At 35.1% G+C, this 24,105-nt stretch overlaps 1 protein-coding gene across 4 annotated transcripts in view; it reads right to left on the reverse strand.

Moving 5' to 3' along the window:
• The window catches only part of USP34 (ubiquitin specific peptidase 34), a 247,218-nt gene that overhangs the window by 10,188 nt on the left and 212,925 nt on the right, over nt 1-24,105 (reverse strand). For 3 of the 4 annotated variants that reach the window (XM_049650258.1, XM_049650261.1, XM_049650260.1), the window contains 14 exons: nt 22,919-23,070; nt 19,368-19,416; nt 19,183-19,287; nt 19,059-19,103; nt 18,004-18,108; nt 16,814-16,961; nt 11,014-11,648; nt 9,633-9,790; nt 8,112-8,190; nt 6,442-6,568; nt 5,530-5,637; nt 4,429-4,533; nt 4,188-4,312; nt 3,074-3,197 (listed from right to left, as the gene is read on the reverse strand). In XM_049650258.1, coding sequence (XP_049506215.1) covers nt 3,074-3,197; nt 4,188-4,312; nt 4,429-4,533; nt 5,530-5,637; nt 6,442-6,568; nt 8,112-8,190; nt 9,633-9,790; nt 11,014-11,648; nt 16,814-16,961; nt 18,004-18,108; nt 19,059-19,103; nt 19,183-19,287; nt 19,368-19,416; nt 22,919-23,070 — 2,065 coding nt within the window. The remainder of the gene's footprint in view (nt 1-3,073; nt 3,198-4,187; nt 4,313-4,428; nt 4,534-5,529; nt 5,638-6,441; nt 6,569-8,111; nt 8,191-9,632; nt 9,791-11,013; nt 11,649-16,813; nt 16,962-18,003; nt 18,109-19,058; nt 19,104-19,182; nt 19,288-19,367; nt 19,417-22,918; nt 23,071-24,105) is intronic. The other variant, XM_049650262.1, reaches the window with a different exon arrangement.

Here is a 24,105-nt window from a genome sequence, read left to right on the forward strand (position 1 = left end):
TTTTCATATCTGCTTCACACAGTTTTAAACATTGTAATTCACTTTTATGTAAGAAAGAAGAGAAAATAAACCTATATTTGCTGCTTTTATGCAAAAAAAGATAAACAAAAAAATTTAATAAAAGTGGGGGATACTGTGATGTGTACTTCTTGCTGTTTTGAATATGTGTATGTATTAAATCTTAAAATTAAAAATTACTGATCTTTGGTAAGTTTTTTGTTTTTTTTTTTTTAAATCAATAGTGCCAGTCCCGGGGCGCCTGGGTGGCTCAGTCGGTAAAGTGGCCGACTTCGGCTCAGGTCATGATCTCGCGGTCCGGGAGTTCGGGCCCCGTGTCGGGCTCTGTGCTGACAGCTCAGAGCCTGGAGTCTGTTTCAGATCCTGTGTCTCCCTCTCTCTGACCCTCCCCCGTTCATGCTCTGTCTCTCTCTGTCTCAAAAATAAACGTTAAAAAAAAATTAAAAAAAAGAATAGTTGCCAGTCCCTCTTATTCTTTTTTAGAATTTTTTTGGCTAAATTCCACTATTTTTAAATATCAAAATACTGTAATTTCAGACACAGTTATTTCACATGGAAGTCAGTAGCTTTGTTCACTCTCCCCAAATTCTCCCCCCACTTCTGTGTCTCCGTAGCCCCATGCCTACCTCTACTTCAAAAGCACTCCAACCCACACTTTACTGTTTTGCACCTGTAACTCTAATATACAATTATTACACAATTCCTTTTTGTCTCCCAACAAATCTTAAAATCTGCTTAGTTATCCATAAGAATTACCACAGAGACTTTTCCTCAAAACTGGAAGTGACCTACAATCATATAGGTCTTGAGACAACCCCACCTGTGGTCACAATATTCTGGCCCTTGAACCATCTAACCTCAAGGCTCAAATGATTAAGGACACAACCAGTTTAAATTTGCTCTTTCCTTGTTGCCAAATATAAGTTTTTGAAGAAATTATACAAGTTGAAACTCCTTATCAATTTGCCTGCTCCCTATTACAGTCAATGTGGGCTTTGCTTTCTCAAGCTCTCTCCTAGGTGCCTCTCCCTGGAAATAATCATTGCAACTGAAAGCAGGCGTTAACCTGAAACACTGGGATGTACTCTCGCTATTCAGATGACACATAAGGAAAGCACTGCTTTTAGGTCTTTGTTTTATTTCATATTCAAAATAATGTCTGATTTTCTGCATTAAGAGATAACCATGACTTCTGGGGAAGATGGCAGAGTAGGAGGATCCTAATAAAAATACATAAATGAATTAACTAATTAAAAAAAAAAGGTACAACCTGCTCAACTTGTGAAGGCTTTGTTTTGTATCAATACAGCCACCAGCCACATCTGGCTAAGTTTGGTTAAAATGAAATGAAATGAAAATTCCATTTCTTAAATCACATTTCAAGTTCTCAACACTCACATATGGCTTGTGGCTATCATAATGTGGACGATGATGCAGTTGGGAGAGTATTTCCATCCTCATACACTAACCACTTAGGAGGCAGCATCAACAGTGCTTCATGGTTATAAAAGGGATGGGAATATAAAATATGAAAGTTGATTTAGCTAATGCTGATGGCTAAGTGTATGTCCTCTTTCCCTTCCTCCTCGCCTCCATGTTTATTTTCCCTGAAACATGTATTTGTATTGATGAGGAAAGACAGTCCCAAAGAGGGTACAACATTCACTATTTGATCACAGCTGTTCAAGCAGCCAAAATAGTTCCTCACATAACTTTTGGTATAAATCACGTGAACACAATTACCAAGAACTTTTCTTAAGGTCAGCATTTTAATAAGTCCCCCTTCTTATCTGGGAACAAGGCTGTGTTACCAGAATTCCTGGACATTTTCTCACACTCGATCACTGCCACTGCTAGGTTTTAGTTTTTTACCAAGTGCCATGACTGAACTGTGTAATCATGAAATGGCCAATCTCATCATGTGCTTCCCCACCCACAGCCCCCACTTGGCACTTCAGCCACATATGTATAAAACCAGCTAATGATAACAGGTAGAAGGAACAATCTTCCAAATTTGAAGACACTCTAATCACTTACCAATAAGATGTTTTTTTCTGAAGAGGAATTATCCCTGACAGCTGTTACCACTTCCTTCTTCTTGGATAATGGAACCTAAGGTATGTTCACATCTTTTGCCCTACTTATAGTGGATCAAAACCTCTTCCATAGAAGGAAGGGGTTGTGATGAAGAAGGAGCACGATGGGGAGTTCTAGAGTGTGACAATATTCTGTTTCTTGACCTGGGTGGTGGTTCCATGAGCATTTCACTTCCTATGCTCTGAAACAAAACTACAGAACACTGGGAGAGGATCCTGGGCCATCCGTAAAGAAGTAAGACTCACAGGCCACACAGACCCTGGTAACTCTGGAGGTCCTAAGAGAGGGGACATATCTTCTAAAGTTTTCAGCTAGAAAAAGTCACCCAAAGGGAGCAATTCTCTTATAGGTCTCAGGCACATTCTTGAATAATTTGAGTTTTTTGCCCTTTTATAACTCACTGATGGTTTTGTTTACTATTTCTCATATCTTATCAAATTTCCTTTCTTCTCACTCATCTCTCTATTTCATGAGACTTACCTCCTAATTTACTCATATATGCACCTCTGCTTCATCCTGGCAAGCCCACTCAGTTTGCTCTTGGCATTGCCAGCTCCAAAGCACAGCTGGCACTATAGATCTCATCTTATCCTCAAGATCAGGGCTGGGAAAGTCCACCTCTCTAAGCCTGCCTCCCTAAAGCAGAGTAGTTTTTGGTATTTGTTTTTAAATTCTGCTGGGCAGATGGAGGAGGACTTGGGCTTCTATGTACAAAGTGATCAGCCCTACTCCACACTCCTTTATAGGCCAGCTGAAACTCTGGGCAGAACTATTCAATGGAAACCAGTAAGTTGGTGTTTTCTTAATAAAAATAAAAATGTTCCCAAGAATAATTAATATTTTTAAACAGTCACTTTAAAAAAGAAAAAAAGGATGGTCTCATTTTGGTCTCCCCTTCCTGAGTGGCTAGGGGCTTAAAATAATTCAGTGGAATTTACTGCTCATCTTTTATACTTACTCAGCTTAACTAATGTTTCAGTAAATTTTTCACAGTTGATTGCAACTCGGCATAATAGATGGATGAATTGATGATAAGAAAAGAAGTAGTCTAGCAGCATACGATCATAAACGTCATCTTTGCCCTGAAGGTTAAAGATGATAAAATGGTTGCACTTAAATTGTATAATAAATTAAAGAGCATATTTTGTGCAAATGTAATAAGTTTAAACTAAAAAGCTGATTAAATATTTAAATTCTATAAGAACCTAGTTTTAAATTCCAAGTTTCTAGTAATGTTAAGATCTTAATTGTCACAAATTTATTTTCAGTGTGCAAATGCTATCAATTAAATTACCCATTATTTCTATATACTTTAATAAAGTAAAATTACTGTAGGATTTTAAAATGTGACACTTTAGTTCTACAGACATCATCAAGAAGAGTTGAATTAAATTTGATTTTTGAAATAGATTTCAAATGATTTCTGTAATGGTTACTACAGTGTTAATTATTTTTAATATTTTATAAGAACTTAAGTATAGTTAAGATCCAAAGATGGTGGGCCAGGGGCAGTGTGAATGAAGTGGGGTGAAGATAGATAAAGGGAAAAACTGTTAAAAAAATGTTGAAACTAAGATAAATTATCCTCTGTTCAATGTTCTCTATAATTTAGAATTAGCATTATTTTAGAATATGAATTAGAAGAGAAGAATCAGACTACAAATGATGATAAATCTATCAGTGATATTAGGCTTAGGTCAAGGGATTATAAGGAAAGGGCAGTAAATGAAGTCATTGATTATATGGTCAAATTTAAACAATAATAAATACCTAACTTGACTCTTCAGGTTTAGAAATATGACCCAGTTATAATTTAGCCTAGTGACAAATACTACTAAGACTTTCTATTAGGGTATTTTTTTGAGGGAGGGAAAAAACTTATTACTTGTGCTTGTTGTTGATTTTGCAAATACTCAACCAACATTTCAGAGCACTAAAAGGAAAAAGTCCGAATGAGTCTAATCTTCTTAGGATCCACAAAATGGTCATTTAAATCTAATATAACTGCTAGAGGGGAAATTTCAAATTACTGTGTACTACAGAAACATGGTTTTCCTGGCATCCCAACATACCTTACTGGTTTCCACCATTGTGGGCAAGAGGCACATATTGAGTTCAGGGCGCGGAGGCCGAATATTGCTTTTCCCTCCTATTAGCTTGATATTTTCTCGACAAGGGAAATAAGGTCCAAGAGACACTAAGACATTAAAAGTGTACAATAAGAATAAATGGAAAAAATAAATCTCCATGTTTCAGTGTGCAGAAAGATTAAATGCCAACCACATTCAAGTACTGTGCTTGAGGAATACGTACTTGGTATATTACTATGATGATAAGTACAATGGTTGTGTTGTAGAAATGGAACCAGAGTATGAAGAAAGTCATGGGGACTCAAAAGCACAAGTTCCTTGAGGACATCTGAAAATAAAAACACAGTGTGAGTTTAAAGTAAAACTGGAGTATATATCTAACCTGCTACTTTGAAACTCACAAATCCTGTTAGGGTGATTGGTTGCAGTATGGCAGGTGGAAAGTTTTAATGAGTCTAAAACGGTTTTAGCTCCTGACACTGGGAGAAATTCTGTCTGATGCTCAATTAAATCTGAATCAGCAGAGTTACTAACCACAATATCATTTAGAAACCAAAGTTTAAAACTATTTACGTGTATTTTATTTATCCAAGAGAAGCACCATGGATAAGTACACTAAAGGAAATATTTAATGCACACTGATGTCGTGTCTTCATAAAATCAACATCACACAGACGTAAACCTTGTGATGATGACAGGCTACTGGCAGTCAGAGGTTACTGAAGTTACAGGCCAGTGATTCCACAGAACATCAGACCAAAACTGATTACTTATACATGACAGCCAGTTACTCACATCATTTTGTAAATGAAAAAAAAAAACAAAAAAACAAACCATAAATAGTTACAGTCTCTAAAGAGGACTTTAAAAAGGTAAAATACTCATGAGTCTGAGAACAGCTACTAAGAAGTATCTTTAGGCAAAAGAACGGACAGTGAAATAATTACTCCAACTCTTTATAATATCAGCTCTCCTTTGTAAACATTTGTGTGATTCTACCTTGTTTATATAGGACCAGAAGATTTCAGAGCTGCAAAAGATCTAGAAATAACCTAAGCTCAAAGAGCCTAGATATGTTATGTGACCTGCCCATGATCACATAATTACTGGCATGTTGAAAAATATAACTAGATTTTCTAGGATTTGCTGGCCAGTATGAGTTACACATAAAAAGTAAAAATGTTTTCTGAAGCTAATACCACATCTATGGTATTAGCTTATTTCTGAAGCTAATACCACAGAACTAATACCACATCTTGCAAAAAATATTCCGTAAGAATCTTCCACTAGGTTTTCACACAGGTATATTTTCCAAGTAACTTACCTATACAGGCATTTCTAAGTTCTGGAGGACTATAGGAATTAAGAAGAGTTAACAGTTTATGGGCAAATTCAATTCGCTCCTGCCACTGGATTAATGCTTGTTTCACATCTGCAAATACAAAAGCATACATAAATATGCCACTTGAGTTCAAACTTCCTTACAATTATTTTCTATTATTACCTACAGAATGCTAACACTAAGAAAATCAAGTTAATGACATAAACATCTTTGGTGAAAGCTAAGTGATTATTTTCATGAGATAGCTACTACTGTTAAACCTACTAGATTGCTTTGAGAGACACAGAGCACGAGTGGGGTAGGGGCAGAGAGAGGGAGACAGAATCCCAAGCAGGCTCTGCACAGAGCCTGATGCAGGGCTCAATCTCACGAGACCAAGACATGAACTGAAACCAAGAGCCAGATGCTTAACCCACTGAGCCACCCAGGCGCCCCAAACCTGTTAGGTTTCTTAAAACACATTATTTTAGTCATGAATATGTCCGTTTTCTAGAAATTTATATGAAGTTCAGAGTTCACACTGTGGGGGAGAGATATCTTTTATAGTTATTTCTCTTGAAACTAAAAATAATCTAACCTAAGCCATGGAGGTTTCCAGCTGGAGAACCTTCACAAAATACCCATGTTGTTACTCTGCTTGGAAGCATTTTCTAGTCTCCTAAATTTTAACACTTATAAGATGCTGCCTATTTTCCAGGAAGGCATTAGAGAATAAACAAGAGCATTCCAGCTTTTTATCGGGAGGTCATGATGAATATTTGATGACAGGGAGCATTCTCATCTTCTGTACCATCAACTAGAGATAAAGACAAAAATCTCTGAAACATGTGGTTTGAAACCCTTATTTTGTTCTGTAATAGTTAAAGGTGACAAAAATAAGAAGAATGACCAAACCTTTTCTCTGAAGATACGGGCGTGTAGACTTCAAAACTGAAAGGAATATTGACAGAAGTTCTACTAAATCTCCAGTCACATGGCAAGCTGTGGCTTCATGATACATCATGTGCAGAGTGTTGAATGACTACAAGTGATTTAAAAAGATGGAAATTTTCATTTCATTTTTACTTTACTGAGCCACAAAATGGTAGTGCTCACCCTTTATGACAGATATTTCCAGACTTTATGTGTGTGCACATGTGCCCAAAGCAAATGTATTTGCTTTCTACCTAAAAGTCAAATTCTCCCAATTCAGCTCTTCCTTAAAATACAAAAACAGTGCTCACCTGCAGAGCTGATATTTTATGCATACATTTTGATCTGAAGGAATAATTCGTTTAATCATTTTGTTTGTTTTTGGTTACTGTTTGCTCTAATGCCACAAGCCTTAGAGATTGCAAAGCAGCAGGCAACAAGATTGTGAAGAATGGGTAACTGCTGTCTCTAACATTCTAGGGCTTCGGAAGGAAGACAATAGTGAAATGGTTGTCAGCTATAGCCAAAACAGTACACCTGAATGAGGAAAAAGGGCTCCAAAAGGTAGAATTCCTTTAATCATATTAGCTTATTAAATCTTTTCATTCCAAATCCTTAACTTTTTTTTCCTATTTCATTTTACACAAAGCTTTTTTTTTCTAATCCTCTCAAATCAGTTCCCTATAACCTATATACTATCCATAATTCAAAGTTCAAAATCCATCGTCTAGAATCTGTAGTGGTACCTTAACTAAACAATGTACTTGTATGGCACTTAACCTATAAGCTATGAGGACAGGAACCATGTCTGTCTTGTTCACTGCTGTATACCCAGTGCCTAGCACAATGCGTGGCACAGAGTAGACATTCAAACATCTGTTGAATGAAAGAATGAAATTCGCACTACTCTTCACATACCTTTTGTTCTAGCCAAACAAAAATATGTGGCATTTTTTCAAATATGACAATACTTTGTTGCCCCTGTGGTGACCACATCATTTATCTAAATACTCTCCCACTTATCTTTACAAGTTCAAATTCTTCATAAGTGCAGTTTCAAAAATGTGGTTTTCCTATTCTGTAACACCATTAACTGAAAAAGCTATCCTAACTCTTATTTCTCATGGTATTCTTGGCATATATTCTTTTGTCTTCTCTCCATTATTAGACTAAAGGGTAAAATGTACCTCTATGGCTTTAAAATCATCTCATAGTTGTGGATGTTCAAGAATTGTGGGAAGAATGAACAGGTGATTTTAACCACCTATAACAGTCTCAATGGCTTCCTCTGATGATGGTAAGTAATCTCAGTTTCTTAACTGTCAAATAAGTGAGATATTGAAAAACTGTGCTAGTGATTAAATCACATGAATTTCATCTGTTTCTACCCTTACAAATGGAATCAATAAAAACAGTGTTGTTCTAAATACAAAATAAGAAGTATGGAATTACACTGCACAAAGAAAACAACAACCTAAAACCTGTGACCTTATTATTCTTGGAATATACATTGCATTTATTGATCTGTATAACCAAAATCTAAAGACCTGTAAAACAGTCTAGCATGAATACTAAATATCCATAAAAAAAGAAGTCTTGGTGAAAACATTAAAATGAGATACGTCTACTGTAAAATGGAATAAAATATTTACCTCAGTCATCAGGATCAACCCTCGATTAAATACAACAAGTAGTCTGTCTTCATCAGATTCTAATAGTATTCTGAAGGCACTAGAAGAATACATAAAGTCCAGGTTGAGAACTCTGCATCAGAATGGAAAACTCAGGTGACAAAAAAATAGAACTAAATGGTCATTTAGACTCTCTACTTTTCTACCTACAGGAGAGACTGCTTATATCTGTTTTTTAGTAATGTAATAAAAGGAGATAATATTAAGAAATGCTCTAAATAACATGGAGAAAAGTTGCATATGCTAGTATCTAGTCAACAATTGCTCGAAACAGTGGAAGAGAGGTATCATGTGAATATTCTTAAAGTTTCAGTATATATAATGTTTATTTTTTATAATGGGTTTATCTTCTGGATAATAACAAAATACACTTATACTATCCAAGCACTCATCAGCTGGTTCTTGGGAAGAAAGAGAAACATGAAGGGGAAACATTAAACACACCATGGCCTTGAAAATAATTTATGTGATAATCCTCAAAAGTAGTTGTATTGCTCCTGTTAACAGACCTAATTTCATTATTACGTACTGGAAACTGCTGCTATATAGAAGTACAACCAGAATTCCTTCTACTTTAGTTAGATGTTTTCTTTACTTTTTCAAAAAAGAATTAAGAAAGCTCAATCTTTTTTTTTTTTTTTTTTTAAGAAAAAGATAAATAGTAAACCTTGGGAAAACAATGTATTTAAAATTAATGCCAACATTTTAAAAGAATTCCTTTAGAGCAAAAGCATAAGTTAATTCATTTTGTGTACTAATAAAGATTCAAATTTGAAAATTTTCTCAAGAAAACCTGAAATAACTTTATCTTGGTTGATCAAGCTTAAAATATTATAGTGTTCAAAGAAATACTGCCAAAATGTGCCCCATAAAGGACATTACCTCCAAGTCTTAAATGTAATACACAGAAGCGTTTTAAGAAATTAACTTAGACTTTCTACAGTTAAGGGAATTATGTGTCATTTATTGCAGAGTTCCTTTACAACCATTCAATAACTTCTGTAGCTCTGAACAATTATAATGATGTTTTGTTATTTGGCTAATTCTTATAGTTAAAAAAGACAGGTAGATCTGGGCTAAACAATTTAAAACATTAACAGTAAGACTCATCCAAAGATGGAGAAAGCTGTTTTTGGAGGCCTCTAGAACTGAACTGTCTAAGCATAAGTCAGGATGAATAGCAACACAGAGGAGGATTCAAGCTTCAGATTTAAGATTATACATTAAGATTCTGATAAAACACATACAAACAATCCAAAACCAAAACAAAATAAAAGCTGTTCAAAAGTAGTGTTAATTTTTAAGAGCTAAATCCTTCCAAGGTAACTACATGGAAAATGCTTCCCTAATAACTTTCAAGAATTGGTAAACTCTCAGTTATAGTTTAATTATAACTCTTCAAAAGGCCCAAAAGGATAGTGCCCATTTCCTCACTTGGAAAAACAAAACATATTAAAAAATCACCAGAAAACATCTTTTTACCTTATTAAAGTAGTCCAGCAGGAGCGGCCATCTAAGCAACGTAAGTAACAACTTATGGTTGTTTTCTTAAACTGTTTAATATCTTCTAATTCTTCTTCTCTCATATCTGGCCTCTGAGCTATAAACAGCTGCATCAGGTTAAACAGTTCTTCTACTGCCTAAAAAGGGCAAAGAAGCATTTTGGTGACCTTTTAACCCTACAACATTTTAGAACATTTCCTCTATTATAGGCATTATAAATTTCTTGGCTGGAAATTAGGTTATTCTTTCTTGGCAGGGGGGTGGGGGGGCGTGTGGAACAATTTACTACATCATGTCTAAAGGATCTTAATTAAGGTGTTTTTCAACAGGAAAAAGTAGTATATAATTCAAGGATACCAGTAATTAAAATACTCTTCATTGCATTCATTTGACTGAACTCTTAAGTAAATGTTGAATGTCTTGAAAACGCCACTACTGGGGCGCCTGAGTGGCTCAGTCGGTTAAGCGTCCGACTTCGGCTCAGGTCATGATCTCGCGGTCCGTGAGTTCGAGCCCCGCGTCGGGCTCTGTGCTGACAGCTCAGAGCCTGGAGCCTGTTTCAGATTCTGTGTCTCCCTCTCTCTGACCCTCCCCCGTTCATGCTCTGTCTCTCTCTGTCTCAAAAATAAATAAACGTTAAAAAAAAATTAAAAAAAAAAAAAGAAAACGCCACTACTCTCCACTCCCACCATCTCCCATTTAGCAAAAAACTTCTCATATTAGCAGTTTGTGGCCTCTAGGTTGACAGCTTGAAAAAAGGGTTCTTCACTCTTCTTCCAACCCCTTTTCCAGACTTAAACCCTCTTGATGTCATCTTGAGTTTACAACAGTGTTAAGAAGCAATAGTGTAACGGAATATCCAGGAATGACAGCTATACATGAAGGGGGGAGTTTTTAATATGAAACTTATAAACAGTCTGCAGAAATAAAGGTACCAGATTTAGACCACATATATTTGTATTCTGATGGACTCCTTAACCATTTCATTCCCCTGAATGTAGTTAAGAAAAAAACACTAGGGAATACTACAGCTAAGATAAAAATATTGCATAGTTCACAACTTAGCACAGCATGTAGATCTTGATAATAAATATCTAAATAAATTAAAATAGCTAAGTTCAATTAGAGATACAATTTCAACATCAACCTAAGAATTATCCGTATTACTTACCAATGTTATAGTACTACAGCATTTTATACATATATTCAAGAAAACAAATACACAGTAAGTTCTTAAGAAAGAACAGTTAAAGTTAGACTATACATATTTCCATATTTTGTCACCACTTCCCACCAGGGGGACAAATTGGTTATTTCCAATCAATTTGAAGATACAGAAATAATTATCAATTTTACTCACTCCAGGGTATTGGCTGGCATGTGGTGTAAGATTCTTAAAGGCCCATTGGATGTTCTGGTGAGAAGCCAGTTGTCGTGTGAATGCAGGAGACTGTTCACAGCAGAGCCTCAGAATGCCGTAGTAGGCTGGCAGCATCCCACGGTTAAAAAGCACCACATCCTGATCATCATGGTCAGCAAGGATGTAATTGAAGGCAATGTTCTTGGTTACCACTGGGTTCTGAACAATAAGGCGGATATTCTCTGGACAGTCAGCACACACATTGTACCAAAATGAAAGCAAAGCCTGTTTATTGTGATTTGTAGCTATTGCTGGCTCAGAAAGTTTAGGCTGGAAAAGGTTCCACAAATCCATGAAATATGTGGAAAACATCAGCTTCTCAGTTTTGGAAATTAAACAGTAAGTCATAAAGCTAAAATAGGGCACTAGCTTTGTAGTGCCATGAACAGCAGCATCAACATAAAGTTTGGCTCTTGAGAGCAAACCAAGGAGCACGTTGTAGACCTGATGTAGGACTACTGTTGTGTCTGGACTGAGTGGAAGGTCACGGGTTGGGATGTGCAAAGACCTTGTTGACCGGAACATCTGGCGGAATGAATTGCTTGGTATAAGGGACACCAGAAGATAAGCTGCAGCTATAAAATGTAAAACAAAACTGTCAGATCCTTATAAGATATAAAACAGACTGAAGAGCAGTCATTAAACACAAAGCCACTCTTCTCTTTAAAAATCAAAATGATTAAAAATTAAGGGACATGAACATTTCTTAATATCGTTCTGCTCTACCACTGGCCCCAAAGAAAGATCCCAAGGAATGATGAAAACAGACGCCTTCCATTCTGTCATTGTTACTTTTAAAGTAGTGACAATAACTGCATTAATAGAAACAGTTTTTAACCTTCTTGGTTAGCTTTCCCAAGATACAGAATTTTCCACTTATTTTATCGTTTCATTTCTTCTTAGGAAATAATATGGTTTACCAGGAATAATACAGCATTTGGAGCCAGAAGACCTAGCTAAGGCTGTCTGACATGGTCAGATCATTCGATGTTTTAGCATCTTACTTTTCTTCTTCTTTACAAAATGATGATAAATTATTTTGTAATGATTTACAGTTAACAGTAAAATGTAAAGTTACAAAAATAGAAGGAGACCTTCTATTTTAAAGTTCATTATAATGTAGAAGATTATATATGCCAATTATAGAACATTAACTTTGGAAAATCTTTAAAAGTCTTCTGGGCTAAATTTGTATTAAATTTTTTTTAATTTGTGTATAGTTGTCATACAATGTTATATTAGTCTCAGGTGTACAAGATAGTAATTCAACTCCCTTTATGTTAGGCTATGCTGCCCACAAGTGTAGCTACCATCTGTCACCACACAACACTACTACAGTATCACTGACTATGTTCCCTATGCTGTCTCTTTTATCCCCATGACTTATTCATTCCCTAACTGGACGCTTCTAGGCTGACTCTGAATGCAAAGAAAGCATCCCTCCTTCAGCATACCTGAAAAAGGTTATTAAGCATATAATTCTGAGAGGTAAATAACTCATTAGTTGAGTCCCTCTGTAAAAAGTTACTATGTGCAAAGCACTGAGCAAGGTACTTTAAACATATTATTTTATTTAATCCTTACAATCATCCTGGAGGTAGGTGATGTTACATTGGAAAATCTGAATCTTGGAGAAGCAAAGACCAAGGTCACACAGATAAAGAGGTAGAGCTCAGATTTAGCCTTGGGAGATGATAAGGATGACAATGACAGTAATGATAATGGTCAAACAACAATAATCACAACAACAAGAACTGCTAACATTTCTTGAACATTTATACTATTTAACACCGTTATGTTATGTAGCAAGCACTACTTTTATTATCCTCACTTTCATTCGGACTTAGTAAGACTACACCCATATTACACATCTAGTGGCAGAGCTGGAATTCAAACCCAAATATACCCGATTCACGAGCTAATGCTCCTAAAAAGTCATCATAGAACCTCCTCACCTCAAGGACTCTAATGCCTTAGTTTAACTCTTTTCACTATGCCTACTAATTGTTTCCTACTATTCTACCTATAATTTGATAATTTCCAATGTTCTGTCAAAGCAAATAAAGTTAGTTTCTAAGATTAACTGTAACCTGTTTTAAAGATTTATTTCAAATTAAACTTTATGCACAACTTTGTGCACAATACTCCATCTCTACATATTTTTCCCTCTATACGTTGCTCTGGTTAGTCTGTTTTCAGTTAGGCTCAATTTGGTATGTGTTTCAAAAGTTAAAACTTGGCATTTAAGGGTCATTCTGTTCAATTTTTGTTTAAGCTGCTACTGAGACAATTTGTGATTAGCAAAAACTTACTTAGATTAAGTTATATATTTTTATCCCAATATTTTATTATGCAAAATTTTCAAACACAATGAAAGGTTTAAAAAACTTTACTAAAGACCCACTTAAGGGGTGCCTGGGTGGCTCGGTCGGTTAAGCATCCGACTTCGGCTCAGGTCATGATCTCACGGTCTGTGAGTTCGAGCCCCGCACTGGGGTCTGTGCTGACAGCTCAGAGCCTGGAGCCTATTTCAGATTCTGTGTCTCCCTCTCTCTCTGCCCCTCCCCTGTTCACACTCTGTCTCTCTCTGTCTCAAAAATAAATAAACGTTAAAAAAAATAAAATAAAATAAAATAAAGACCCACTTAAATTCCACAATTAACATTTAGCTTTGCTTTATCATATACCAAACCATCTATTTATTTCTTGAAGAGCTATCTGCTTTTAAATAAAAAATAAGTTCTCCTTGGGAGAAATACACAGCTTTTAAATTATGTTTATCACTGACAACAGTTAAGAAGGTCAATATGAAAGAACAGACCATTTTGTTAAAAACTGCCTTGCTATGACTGAAGAGTTCCTTTATTTAAGTTCTATGCTAGAGAGAACTTAGGACAAATCTACTTCCATTTCTATATGGCAACTCTTCAACTATTTTAAGACACTTATCATGCCTCCATTTTTCTTCTTTTCTCTAAACATTCTAAAGCATTCCTTAAAACTATTTTCTAAGATTTAATAGTATTTCTCTGTAGTTTTTCTTCTATACATGTTACTCTAATTCTTATTCTAAGGTTTATTGTTCTATGAAAATATTTTGGCTGTTTTTTCAAGTTATATTATCAAAAGCACTTTTTCACCACACAACACTATGTGTTTACTATAGTCTAAAACTATGTTACTATGTGTTTACTATAGTCTAAAACTATTACAATTTTTATTTTTTTAAAGTTTATTTATTTTGAGAGAGACAGAGACCGAGTGAGAGAGAGAAAATCCTAGTCCAAGTGGGGCTCAAACTCAACCTGTGCCAAAGTTGGACACTTAACAGACTGAGCCACCCAGGCACCCCTAAAGCTATTATAATTTTTAAATGATTCATTATTAACAATTTATTTCCCAGCTGAACATCCAGTTTTTAATTTTTCACAATTATAACTAATGCTATTTAGGCATCCATACATTAGATGACTTACTTCTATTGGAATCCTTCAAATGATACTACTGAATTTAAAAAGGGCAAAGCATTTTGAAGTATCTTGATACATATTGCTAAATGGCCTTTCATACCGTAATGTTAACTTACTTCACTGCCGTGTATGAGAATACCATATCCTCAGTACTGTCATGAATGTTAGGAGTAACCATTTGTTTAAACAAAATTTTTTTTTTTGGTTTAGTGTAAGTTTTTTTTATTGCTTTATGATGAGAAGTCAGGACATGAATGCCACCAACATACATGTCAGCATTTACAAATAACCCATTACTATTGAGTTACATAAAGTGGCAGGAAAAATGAGCCTATGAGTACCAATGCCAATCCACATGTACCCACAAGTTTAAGATGTTTTCCCCAAGTAATCTTTTAATTTTACAATAAGTAGAATAGGAGTGCCAGGGTGGCTTAGTCGGGTAAGCTTCCAACTTTGGCTCAGGTCATGATCTCACGGTTCATGACTTTGGGCCCCACGTCGGGCTCTTTGCCAACAGCTCGGAACCTGGATTCAGCCTGCTTTGGATTCTGTGTCTCCTCTCTCTCTGCTCCTCCCCTGCTTATGCTTTCTCAAAAATAAAACATTAAACAAAATTTTAGAGTAGGCAGAAAACACAGTTCCCATACACTCTTTTCCCCCTTTCTCCTATTATTAACATCTATTATTACTATGGTACATTTGTTGTAACTAAGGAACCACTACTTTCAACTAACCTCCATACTTTAGATTTTATTAGTTTTGCCTTAATGTTCTTTTATTTTGGATCTAGGATACATTACATTTAGTTATCACGAATCCTTAAGCTCCTCTTAACTGTGACAGTTTCTCAGGCTCTCCTCGCTTTTCGAAAACCTTGACAGTTTTGAAGATTACTGGGGTCAGGTATTTTTGAATAATGTCCCTCAAATGGAGTCTGTCTCTTGTTTATCACTATTAGACTCAATTTATGGGTTTTTGTAGGGAAGAACACACAGGTAAGGTGCCCTTTACACATTGTATTACATCAAGGATATCAAGGGTACATGCTATCAACACATATCATTGATGTTAACCTTAATCACCTGGCTGAGTTTATGTTTGTCAAATTTCTTCACTTAAAGTTAAACTAACAACCCACCCCCCCACCATCTACTCTTTGAAAGCAAGTCACCAAACTCATACTCAAGGGGTTGGGAGATTAAGCTCCACCTTCTTGAAGGATGTACATAAATTATTTAGGATTCTTCTGTATGGGAGATTTGTCTCCATTTATTTACTTAACTATTTATCAGTACGGATTCAGGGCTATTTATTTTACACTGCTGGTACAATCCAGTGATATGTTATTTATTTTTTTACCCAAATTGTTCCAGCTTTAGCCACTGGGAATTCTTTCAGGTTCGTCTTGTGTCCCTTTGATATACCCCCATTATTTTGTTTTTTTGAATACTTCTTTACTTTCTGGTCTTACAAGATGCTCCAGGCTCATCTTGCAGATTACCTGCCCCAGTCCTAGAATCAGCCATTTCTTCAAAGGGCTATTATTTGTTTTATCAGAGAATAGTGTTTAGAGACAGAGATCTGAGATCTGGGTATTTGATGTGCTTGTTGCTACTGCAATGTCACTGATTCTAGGCCTTTTCAGCAGACAGCTAGGAAATATGATTTTAAATTTAGTGATTAAAGAAATTTAAAAATACTATTCTGATTTTTGTTTCTTTGAATATTATCAAAAGAGGAAATATTCTATTTATTTACGAGCAATTTTCTAATCTCTGAAATATCTATTCTTCGTATTTGTCCACCTGTCTTCCAAGATCTTTGTTTGTTCCCTTCCAGCCTGTGTAAAGGATTTATCATTTAACTCCCATAACTTCAGTGAATATTTTCTCTCAGCTTGCTCTATGTCTTTATTACTACTTTACTCTTAGCCTTGAGGTCACTTTTAAAATAGGATTTTATGATCCTTTATTCTGTTCACTTAATGCTGATATCTTTTGTTGTCTATTAAGGAAACAAAAATGGTAGCGGTGGTTAGGTCACCCAAAACAGGACAGTTTCTTATCCTTAAGACACCAAAAACATTGCAGATATTTGCAAAACATGGTCATAGGTTTCCAAATACTAATGTAACTTTGGCCTTTAAGAACAGTATCTCCAAGAGCCTTTGCTCCATACAACAATGGGCATACTATAGTCACCTTAAAAAACAAACAAAAGCAAAACTTGGAACAAATGGTTCAATAAGTTCTGAATATGTGACTTACAAGTCCTGACTCTAGGATAATTGTGAGCCAAAAGAAACCGCTCGACCCAGTTTTCCATATTCTGCAGGACCCAGCTGTGTGCCAGTTTATTTCGGGGTGTCTGTACTGCCAACCAATCCAGACACTGAGAAGGATTGTATTCAATTACCTACAAATAAAATGATAAGAACGGAATATAAAACCAACTGATTGAACAGTTACTGTTTTACTTACTTTTGGTATATACCATTAAACACTTACAGCCAAGACAGACTTTTGAAAACTAGAGCCTAAAAGAAGTTTCACCCATGTTTTCCTCCATTTTTAAAGCTATGTCTATCATTCAGAAAAATCTGACATTAGTTTGCAAAATAAAATTAAAATAACCAAGGGCTCTAACACAGAACCAGGAAGAGAATTCAATGATTTTTACGTCTTGTTAAATTTATAAGCTTAATTAACAATGCTTTTAATTCTATAAAGTTTCTCATCTTTATTTTTCTTATTGCTTGCCTCATCTATTACTGCTCATGAGAATGAAAAATAGTAACTGCACTGCTGGAGAGATTTTTTTCATGGGAAAAGGAAACTTAGGAATCTAGAGTTGGAAAACTATGGCTTTTGGGCCTTACCAGCTCATTATGTACTGTCTAGATGGTTTTATGCTAAAGTAGCAGTGGAGTGGTTGCAAGCGAGATCACAGGGTCCACAAAGCCTAAAATGTTTACTAACTGACCAGTTAGAGAAAAAGTTTGCTGACCCCTGGTCTAGAGAGTAGGTTTCCTCACGCTCACTAAAAAGAAATTCGGTGACCACAACAGCAACTCTGAAAGAGAGGAAGCTGTTGGTACTTCCTCTACCATTTCTGTCAACTGCTGAAAACACCTGGCTTGTATTTCTAAGATCCTATCACTTCACAGAATCCTTTTTGAGGGGAGGGAAATGAGCACCCTAGATTGGCTAAAGGCTTTTTTCTATGACTCTACAAGAAAGTCTTTAAAGACTTTCTTTAAAGTGAGTGGGAGACTAGACAAGAACTCTTTTTAACCCCAAACCTCCTAACTAAAGCCTTCTTCCCTGGCTTGTGACTTACTTAAACCATTTTGGATTACCTAAGAAGAATCTGGTACTTAAACTGCTAATGACTTCATTAGGAAAATAAAATTCTCAGAAAAAGAAATACTAAAATATCTACTGCAAGACTTACTTACCTCCCATATCCTCTGCAGAATGTAAGATGCAAAGGGAGGCATTCCTGGAGGTCCACCAGCAAACTCCATTAGCATAGTCAACAATTTGAAGAAAGGATTGGCTGCCTGTAAGACACATATATACCTGTGAATTTAAATGTATTTGAACCCTTCTGTTTCTGCAGAAAAGAAACACGTAAAACTCTTCTACACATCACATTTAAATCTGTGTGACAAGACCTCAGAACTCCTGCATATAAACTGAACTATCATAAAGCAGCAGGCTCAAACTGGGATACAAAGTCAATTGCAAGGGTACCACATGTAACAGAAAACACATATTCTTCTGGATGTCAATTTGGAAAAAAAGCAAATCAAAACTCATTATTGAGACAAGCTTGGTACCTGGAACAATTTAGGTTAAAAGTTTCGTGTAGCATCCCTTCATCACTAAGGTGTAATTTACATTAATATTTGACAAGTATGTATCACTAAAGTGGCTGTAACATTACCATTTTACAAAAATACTTTTATATACTACTATATTACTATATTTTCCACATCTTTTTTCATCTATGCCGAGTCCTGGTTGGTCTATTTTTTCCTTAAACACAATTATGATATATGCTTCAAATCAAACTTCAAAGGTTACTATCTAGGTGGCATTCTAGTATGTTAAACTTATATGTAAATTTATATTTAATTGGGAAAATTACATGTATGATAACAAAATACAAAGGGGTAATTCAGTGTATTCAGTTACACACTTAAAACTAAGTTGTGGTGGGGCACGTGGGTGGCTCAGTCATTTAAGTGTCTCTTGATTTTGGCTTAGGTCATGATCTCATGGTTTGTGAGTTTCAGCCCTGAAAAATCTCTCTCTCTCTCTCTCTCTCTCTCTCCCCTCAGTCCCCTGCTCGTGCTCTTTCTCTTAAAATAAATAAACATTTAGAACAAATAAATAAAACTAAGTTATGTTATGGGAGAAACCTTGATATTTTTTCAAGAACAATTAGAAAGGTTTATTTGAAAGCACTAGTAGTCTTAAAAACATGAATTAGCTAATGTGTACATACCTCAGGAGTCAACTTTGCTATTGATGTGAAAAGCATAGACACAATCTAAAACAGAAAAAGGAGGATTTCAGAACATTCTTCCAAAAATTACCAAAAAACTTTAAGACTGTATCTCAGCACTTACATGTTCTGCAAGTCGATTATTGTATCGACAGAGGCTGAAAATCAGATTACAAGTTTGTCTTATATTGATGCCATCACGAATATGTTGAAACAAGAAGGGGAATCCCTGTTAAAAGTAAAAGTTGTTCATTTAAGAACCATTATTATTTGTGCGATTATCAAATCCTCTAATATAGAAAGTATTACCTTTCCTCCTGTTAATGCTGCCATGTCAGTCTGTGATAATGTCAAATGCCTGAAAGGAAACATTAGTGGAAATAAGTTTTTCTTCCCTCTGTGCTACGTTACAGCTGTTTGCATCATGACATGCATCAAAACTGCCAATTCAATTACAACTGTACCAAACCACTAACACAAAATGACTTTTGAACCTTCTGCTAGCTAAACTTACTTGCTAGACGTCTCTTAGACAATTTTTCAAGATACCAGAATTGTGGAAGCCCAAATCTACTTTATTTCACATTTAATTAACGCTATATTTTTGTGTATTATAAACACTAGAATGGGTCTTAGTTTTTTTTTTTTTACATGAGATCCTTTAAAACAAAATGAACTTATAAGAAATACTAAAGAGTTTTCAGTTACCAGTTTATAATTTCTGTAATAACTTATAGAACATTTCAGACACATAGGAAAACAGTAAGATAGTGGAAGTATCCCATTACTCAGCTTCAAATTACTAATTCATGACCAGGCTTGTTTCATTTGTACCTCTCACTCACTCAATACGGACTATTCTAAAGCAATTCCAGGTATTTTACCATTTAATCCAAAAACTTCAGTATATATTTCTAACAGAAAAATTTAAAAAACATCCATACTACCATTACTCACACTTAAAATAAATCCACAATTCTTTACTATCATACAATATCCAGTGTATGATTACCTCAAGTTTCTAAAAAAAATTTTAATATTTAATCTGTTTGAATCAAGATCCACATAAAGTCCTCTGTTCCAAGTGGTTCAAATGTCTTTTAAGTATCTTAGAGACTACTGGTTTCCCCTCCAATTTTATTTTTATCTTGCAATTTATGAACTGAAGAAAGTAGGTGGTTCGTCTTGAAGAATATCCCACATTTCCATTTTGTTCACTGTATCCTTGGGGTGTTGCTTTAACATGTTCCTCTGACGCCGTATTTCCTGTAAACTGGTAGTTTAGATCTAGAGACTTGATCATATCTGGGTTTGATCTTTTTAATCAAGCATGCTTTATAGGAGATGGTATTGACTTTCATCAGGAGGCACACAATGAAAGGCTGTCTTTTTGTAGCATTTTCAGTCAATGATGATCATTTCCTAGATCCATTACTTCATTCAGGTTGCAAAATACAGACATACTAATTCCAGCATTACTTGCTCATTTATTAGCTCAAATACCTCCAAGATAGCAAACTTCCTCTCATTTACCCATTGGTTGCCATGAGGGATAATTCTTGCTGATAAGATAAATGCTTGATATCATTCCTTTATTAATAAGTTTCCAAAATTATGATTTGGTTTCCTACTATACTCCAAAGGTTACAAGTATTTTGTTTGTTAATTTTTAGGCACCATTACAAACTCATGGATTTAAACATCTGTGATGCATTTTACATTTTTGTCCACTTGTAATATTCTTATATTACTGATACTCGGGTTGTCCAATCTATAACCAGTAGAAATATCCTTAAATTGGTTGAGTCCTTTTAACATAAATAATCTCAGTAGTCTCTGATGGTCTCTGCTTTGCAAAATGGCCCATTTCTTTCTTGCCCAAGACCTGGAATTGGCCTTTTTTTTTTTTTTCAAGGAATCCTGATTTTTTTTACCACAGGAAATGATATCTGGAGACTATAATCCAGATGCCAGTGGCACACATGGATTCTGGGTTGGGCAAGATTTCTAAGCCCTTTCAGAAAATCGGGAGTATATAAAACATTTTTTGTTTGCTTAAGACAAAATACACCATAAACTCTACTGATCTTCCCAAATTCAAATTTAGTTTTAAAGAACTTATATAAAAAACCTACAATATTCTATCTCTACTTCTTCCTTCTTTTGCTGAAAATCTTCGTTTCGAATGACAATCACAATTACTATTTGCTTTATTCTATAATATACGTTTGTTTCAGAATAATAATCACAATTACATTATTAACAATATACTTAGTAAAACAGTTTAGGATAATTTTACAATTCTTTTTGTCCTTCATGTACAACTAGGAATTTACAGTTAATGTGCTCTAAAGTCATTTTAATGAATTCCTCTCCAATGACTATGCCATCAGGTCAATATATAGTTTATTTATTTCAGTCTGCTTTTGGTTTTTAGGGATTGCATTTTATTAATTCACTTATAATTATATAAAACATTTACATGATTACAAGTTAAATCTAAAAAAAAAACAACAACATATATTCATAGAAGTCAAGCTTTCATTTCTGTCCTTTCTAGTCTGTTTTCCCCTCCCCCAACCATAGGAAACTACTTTTTTTTTCTTAATTTAGACTTCAATTTTAAAAAATACAGTAAATTCTTGTTATTGTAGTACTTATGTTCTATAATGTGCTGCAAACATTGAATTAGTGATTATTTAATCATTGCTCATAAGGGAAATACAAGGTTGGCTCTTGTGAGCCTCTGGTTACAACATTTTCTTCAACCAATCAATATGTTACCTTGTTTTATGTGTGTTTCTATTTAAAGATACTTTATTTAATATATGTTGTTCACTCATTAGCAGTGAAGTCACAGCAAATAATACTATAACTGATACCTGAATGAAGCTTGTCTAATGTGCATTTTCTCTTCAAGGCACATTACGGACTTAATGGGCTTAGGAACACTAGATAGCACTTAGCATTATATATGGGGGCAATTTTAAATACCAAGCCACTAAAAAAGCACAAATGTGACGAACATGGCATAAACCATGAAAAAGATATTTGTTTACAACATGAGAAGTGAAACAGGAAGGCACAGTGTCATCATGTTTGACCTTGGCTAGAAAAATATGTGTCAGGTAACTCTAATTTTTTGCCACTCTGCACATGTACATCTGCAGCCCACAATAAATGACTGTAAAAGTGCCATGAGTACTTATTTTGGGATTGCAATAAATCCTAGCAAGTAGGCAGATTTGGAAACAGGAGATCCATAATGAGGAATAATGGAAATTGGGTGTACATGCTCTCAATCTCTCTCTCCCCCACTCTCCCCTTTCTTAAAAAGTACCATACTATACACAGTTTTCTCCACCGTGCTTTTTTCACTTAGTAATATTTATCCTAAACACCTCTCCATGGTAGTACAGATAATTTCCCATGCTTTTTTTCTTCAGCAATAGAGTATTCTACTGAGTGGATGCTGGCTTTTGTCAACTAATCCCCTTTTGGTGGATATTTCCAGTCTTCTGCTGTTATAAACTAACTACTTCAATAAATATCACTGTACATACATCTTTCTGTATTTGGGGCACACATTTCTGGAAGTAGCATTGCTAGGTCAAAGGATGAACGCACATATAATTTTGCTAAATATTTTACTGTATATTTCTTCAATGTATATTTCTAACATGACTCAGTGAAAGTAAGAGTTTCATACAAAAGATTGAAATACTTATGCCACAAGAGTTGATAAATAGTGGTGTTATTTAAAAGGAATTATGTAACAAAAGCTAGTAGTGGTAAAACAAGTATGTAGAAGGAATAAAATCAAACATGCTTTAAGCATTTTGAATGTTGAAACATTTCACCTTTCTGAGCGAGATTGTTCAACCAACAGAGCAACTAAAGCTATCATTTTTTCCAGGGCAGCCGGCCTGTACTTTTCTTCTGCCAGAGAGAGAATATCTTCTTCCTCCTCCTCTTCTTCCCCTTCTTCCTCTGATAATACTTCAACTTGAGGCTAGAACAGAACAAAATGTTAGAACTAATATGTCAATACTGAATTATCCAGAGAGAAAATAACTTGAATCTTTTACAAAACTACCCTATGTAAATGGTGGCAGGAGCATGTATTAAAGAACAACCACACAAAGGCCTAACCTTAACTTTTAAGAGTCTAAACAACATTCAGGACAACTTTAGACACAGCAGGCAGAACTGTAAAGAACAATGATTCTCAACACCGTGACTATTTACACCTCACCTACGGGGATAAATCTTTTAACAATTTCTTTTTTCTTACGGGCAAGTCCCTTGGAAGATAAATCAAGATCAACTTTTATATGAGTATGATAAAACCGCATTTCCTATTTAATAAAAATGCCAGTTACACAAATTAATAGTGTTCAGATAATCCAGATAATAAGTCTTCCAAAGAGATATGCACTTGGGCTTTGAAATGCAAGAGGCTGAAGACATTTTATGATTTAAAAAGCAAAAGAAAAGCAGTCTGAACAGGTCACAATATAGGCAGGAATTAGGTAGTAAAAGCCCATATTCTGAGAAGCATTACTGTATAATGGTTTAACAGTTTAGCTCAGGAGTCTGACCAAAGATCAAAGCCCAATTCACTGTGGTCTAAAACAAGTTAACTTCTTTAAGCCTCAAGTTCCTGATCTGTAAAACGGAGGTAACAACAGTAAAAATAGGGCACAAGCCAATGTGGTCGTCACAGACAAGACAAAGTTCATATAATACTTTCATAATTATGAATAGACCAGCTACTTAAATTTTTGCAAGATTTTACAAACTCAATAGCAAAGGGCTTAAAAATACGGCCAGCAAAAATGTTCACTGAGATGACATACATTTGATAGGACTCCAAAACAGGTGGTGGCCACTTTGCCTAAATATATTTGCTTTGTTCTAGGGCCTTGCCAATGAAATCATTATTTGATTATTTCTTCTCTTGCTACATTCATTAAAAATATCAACCAAACTCAGACCCTTAACATTATCTAATATCAGGGCCAGAAGAGACTTTAAAGGGTTCTAA

This window comes from Panthera uncia (genome assembly GCF_023721935.1).
Source record: "Panthera uncia isolate 11264 chromosome A3 unlocalized genomic scaffold, Puncia_PCG_1.0 HiC_scaffold_11, whole genome shotgun sequence".
Taxonomy (NCBI): domain Eukaryota; kingdom Metazoa; phylum Chordata; class Mammalia; order Carnivora; family Felidae; genus Panthera; species Panthera uncia.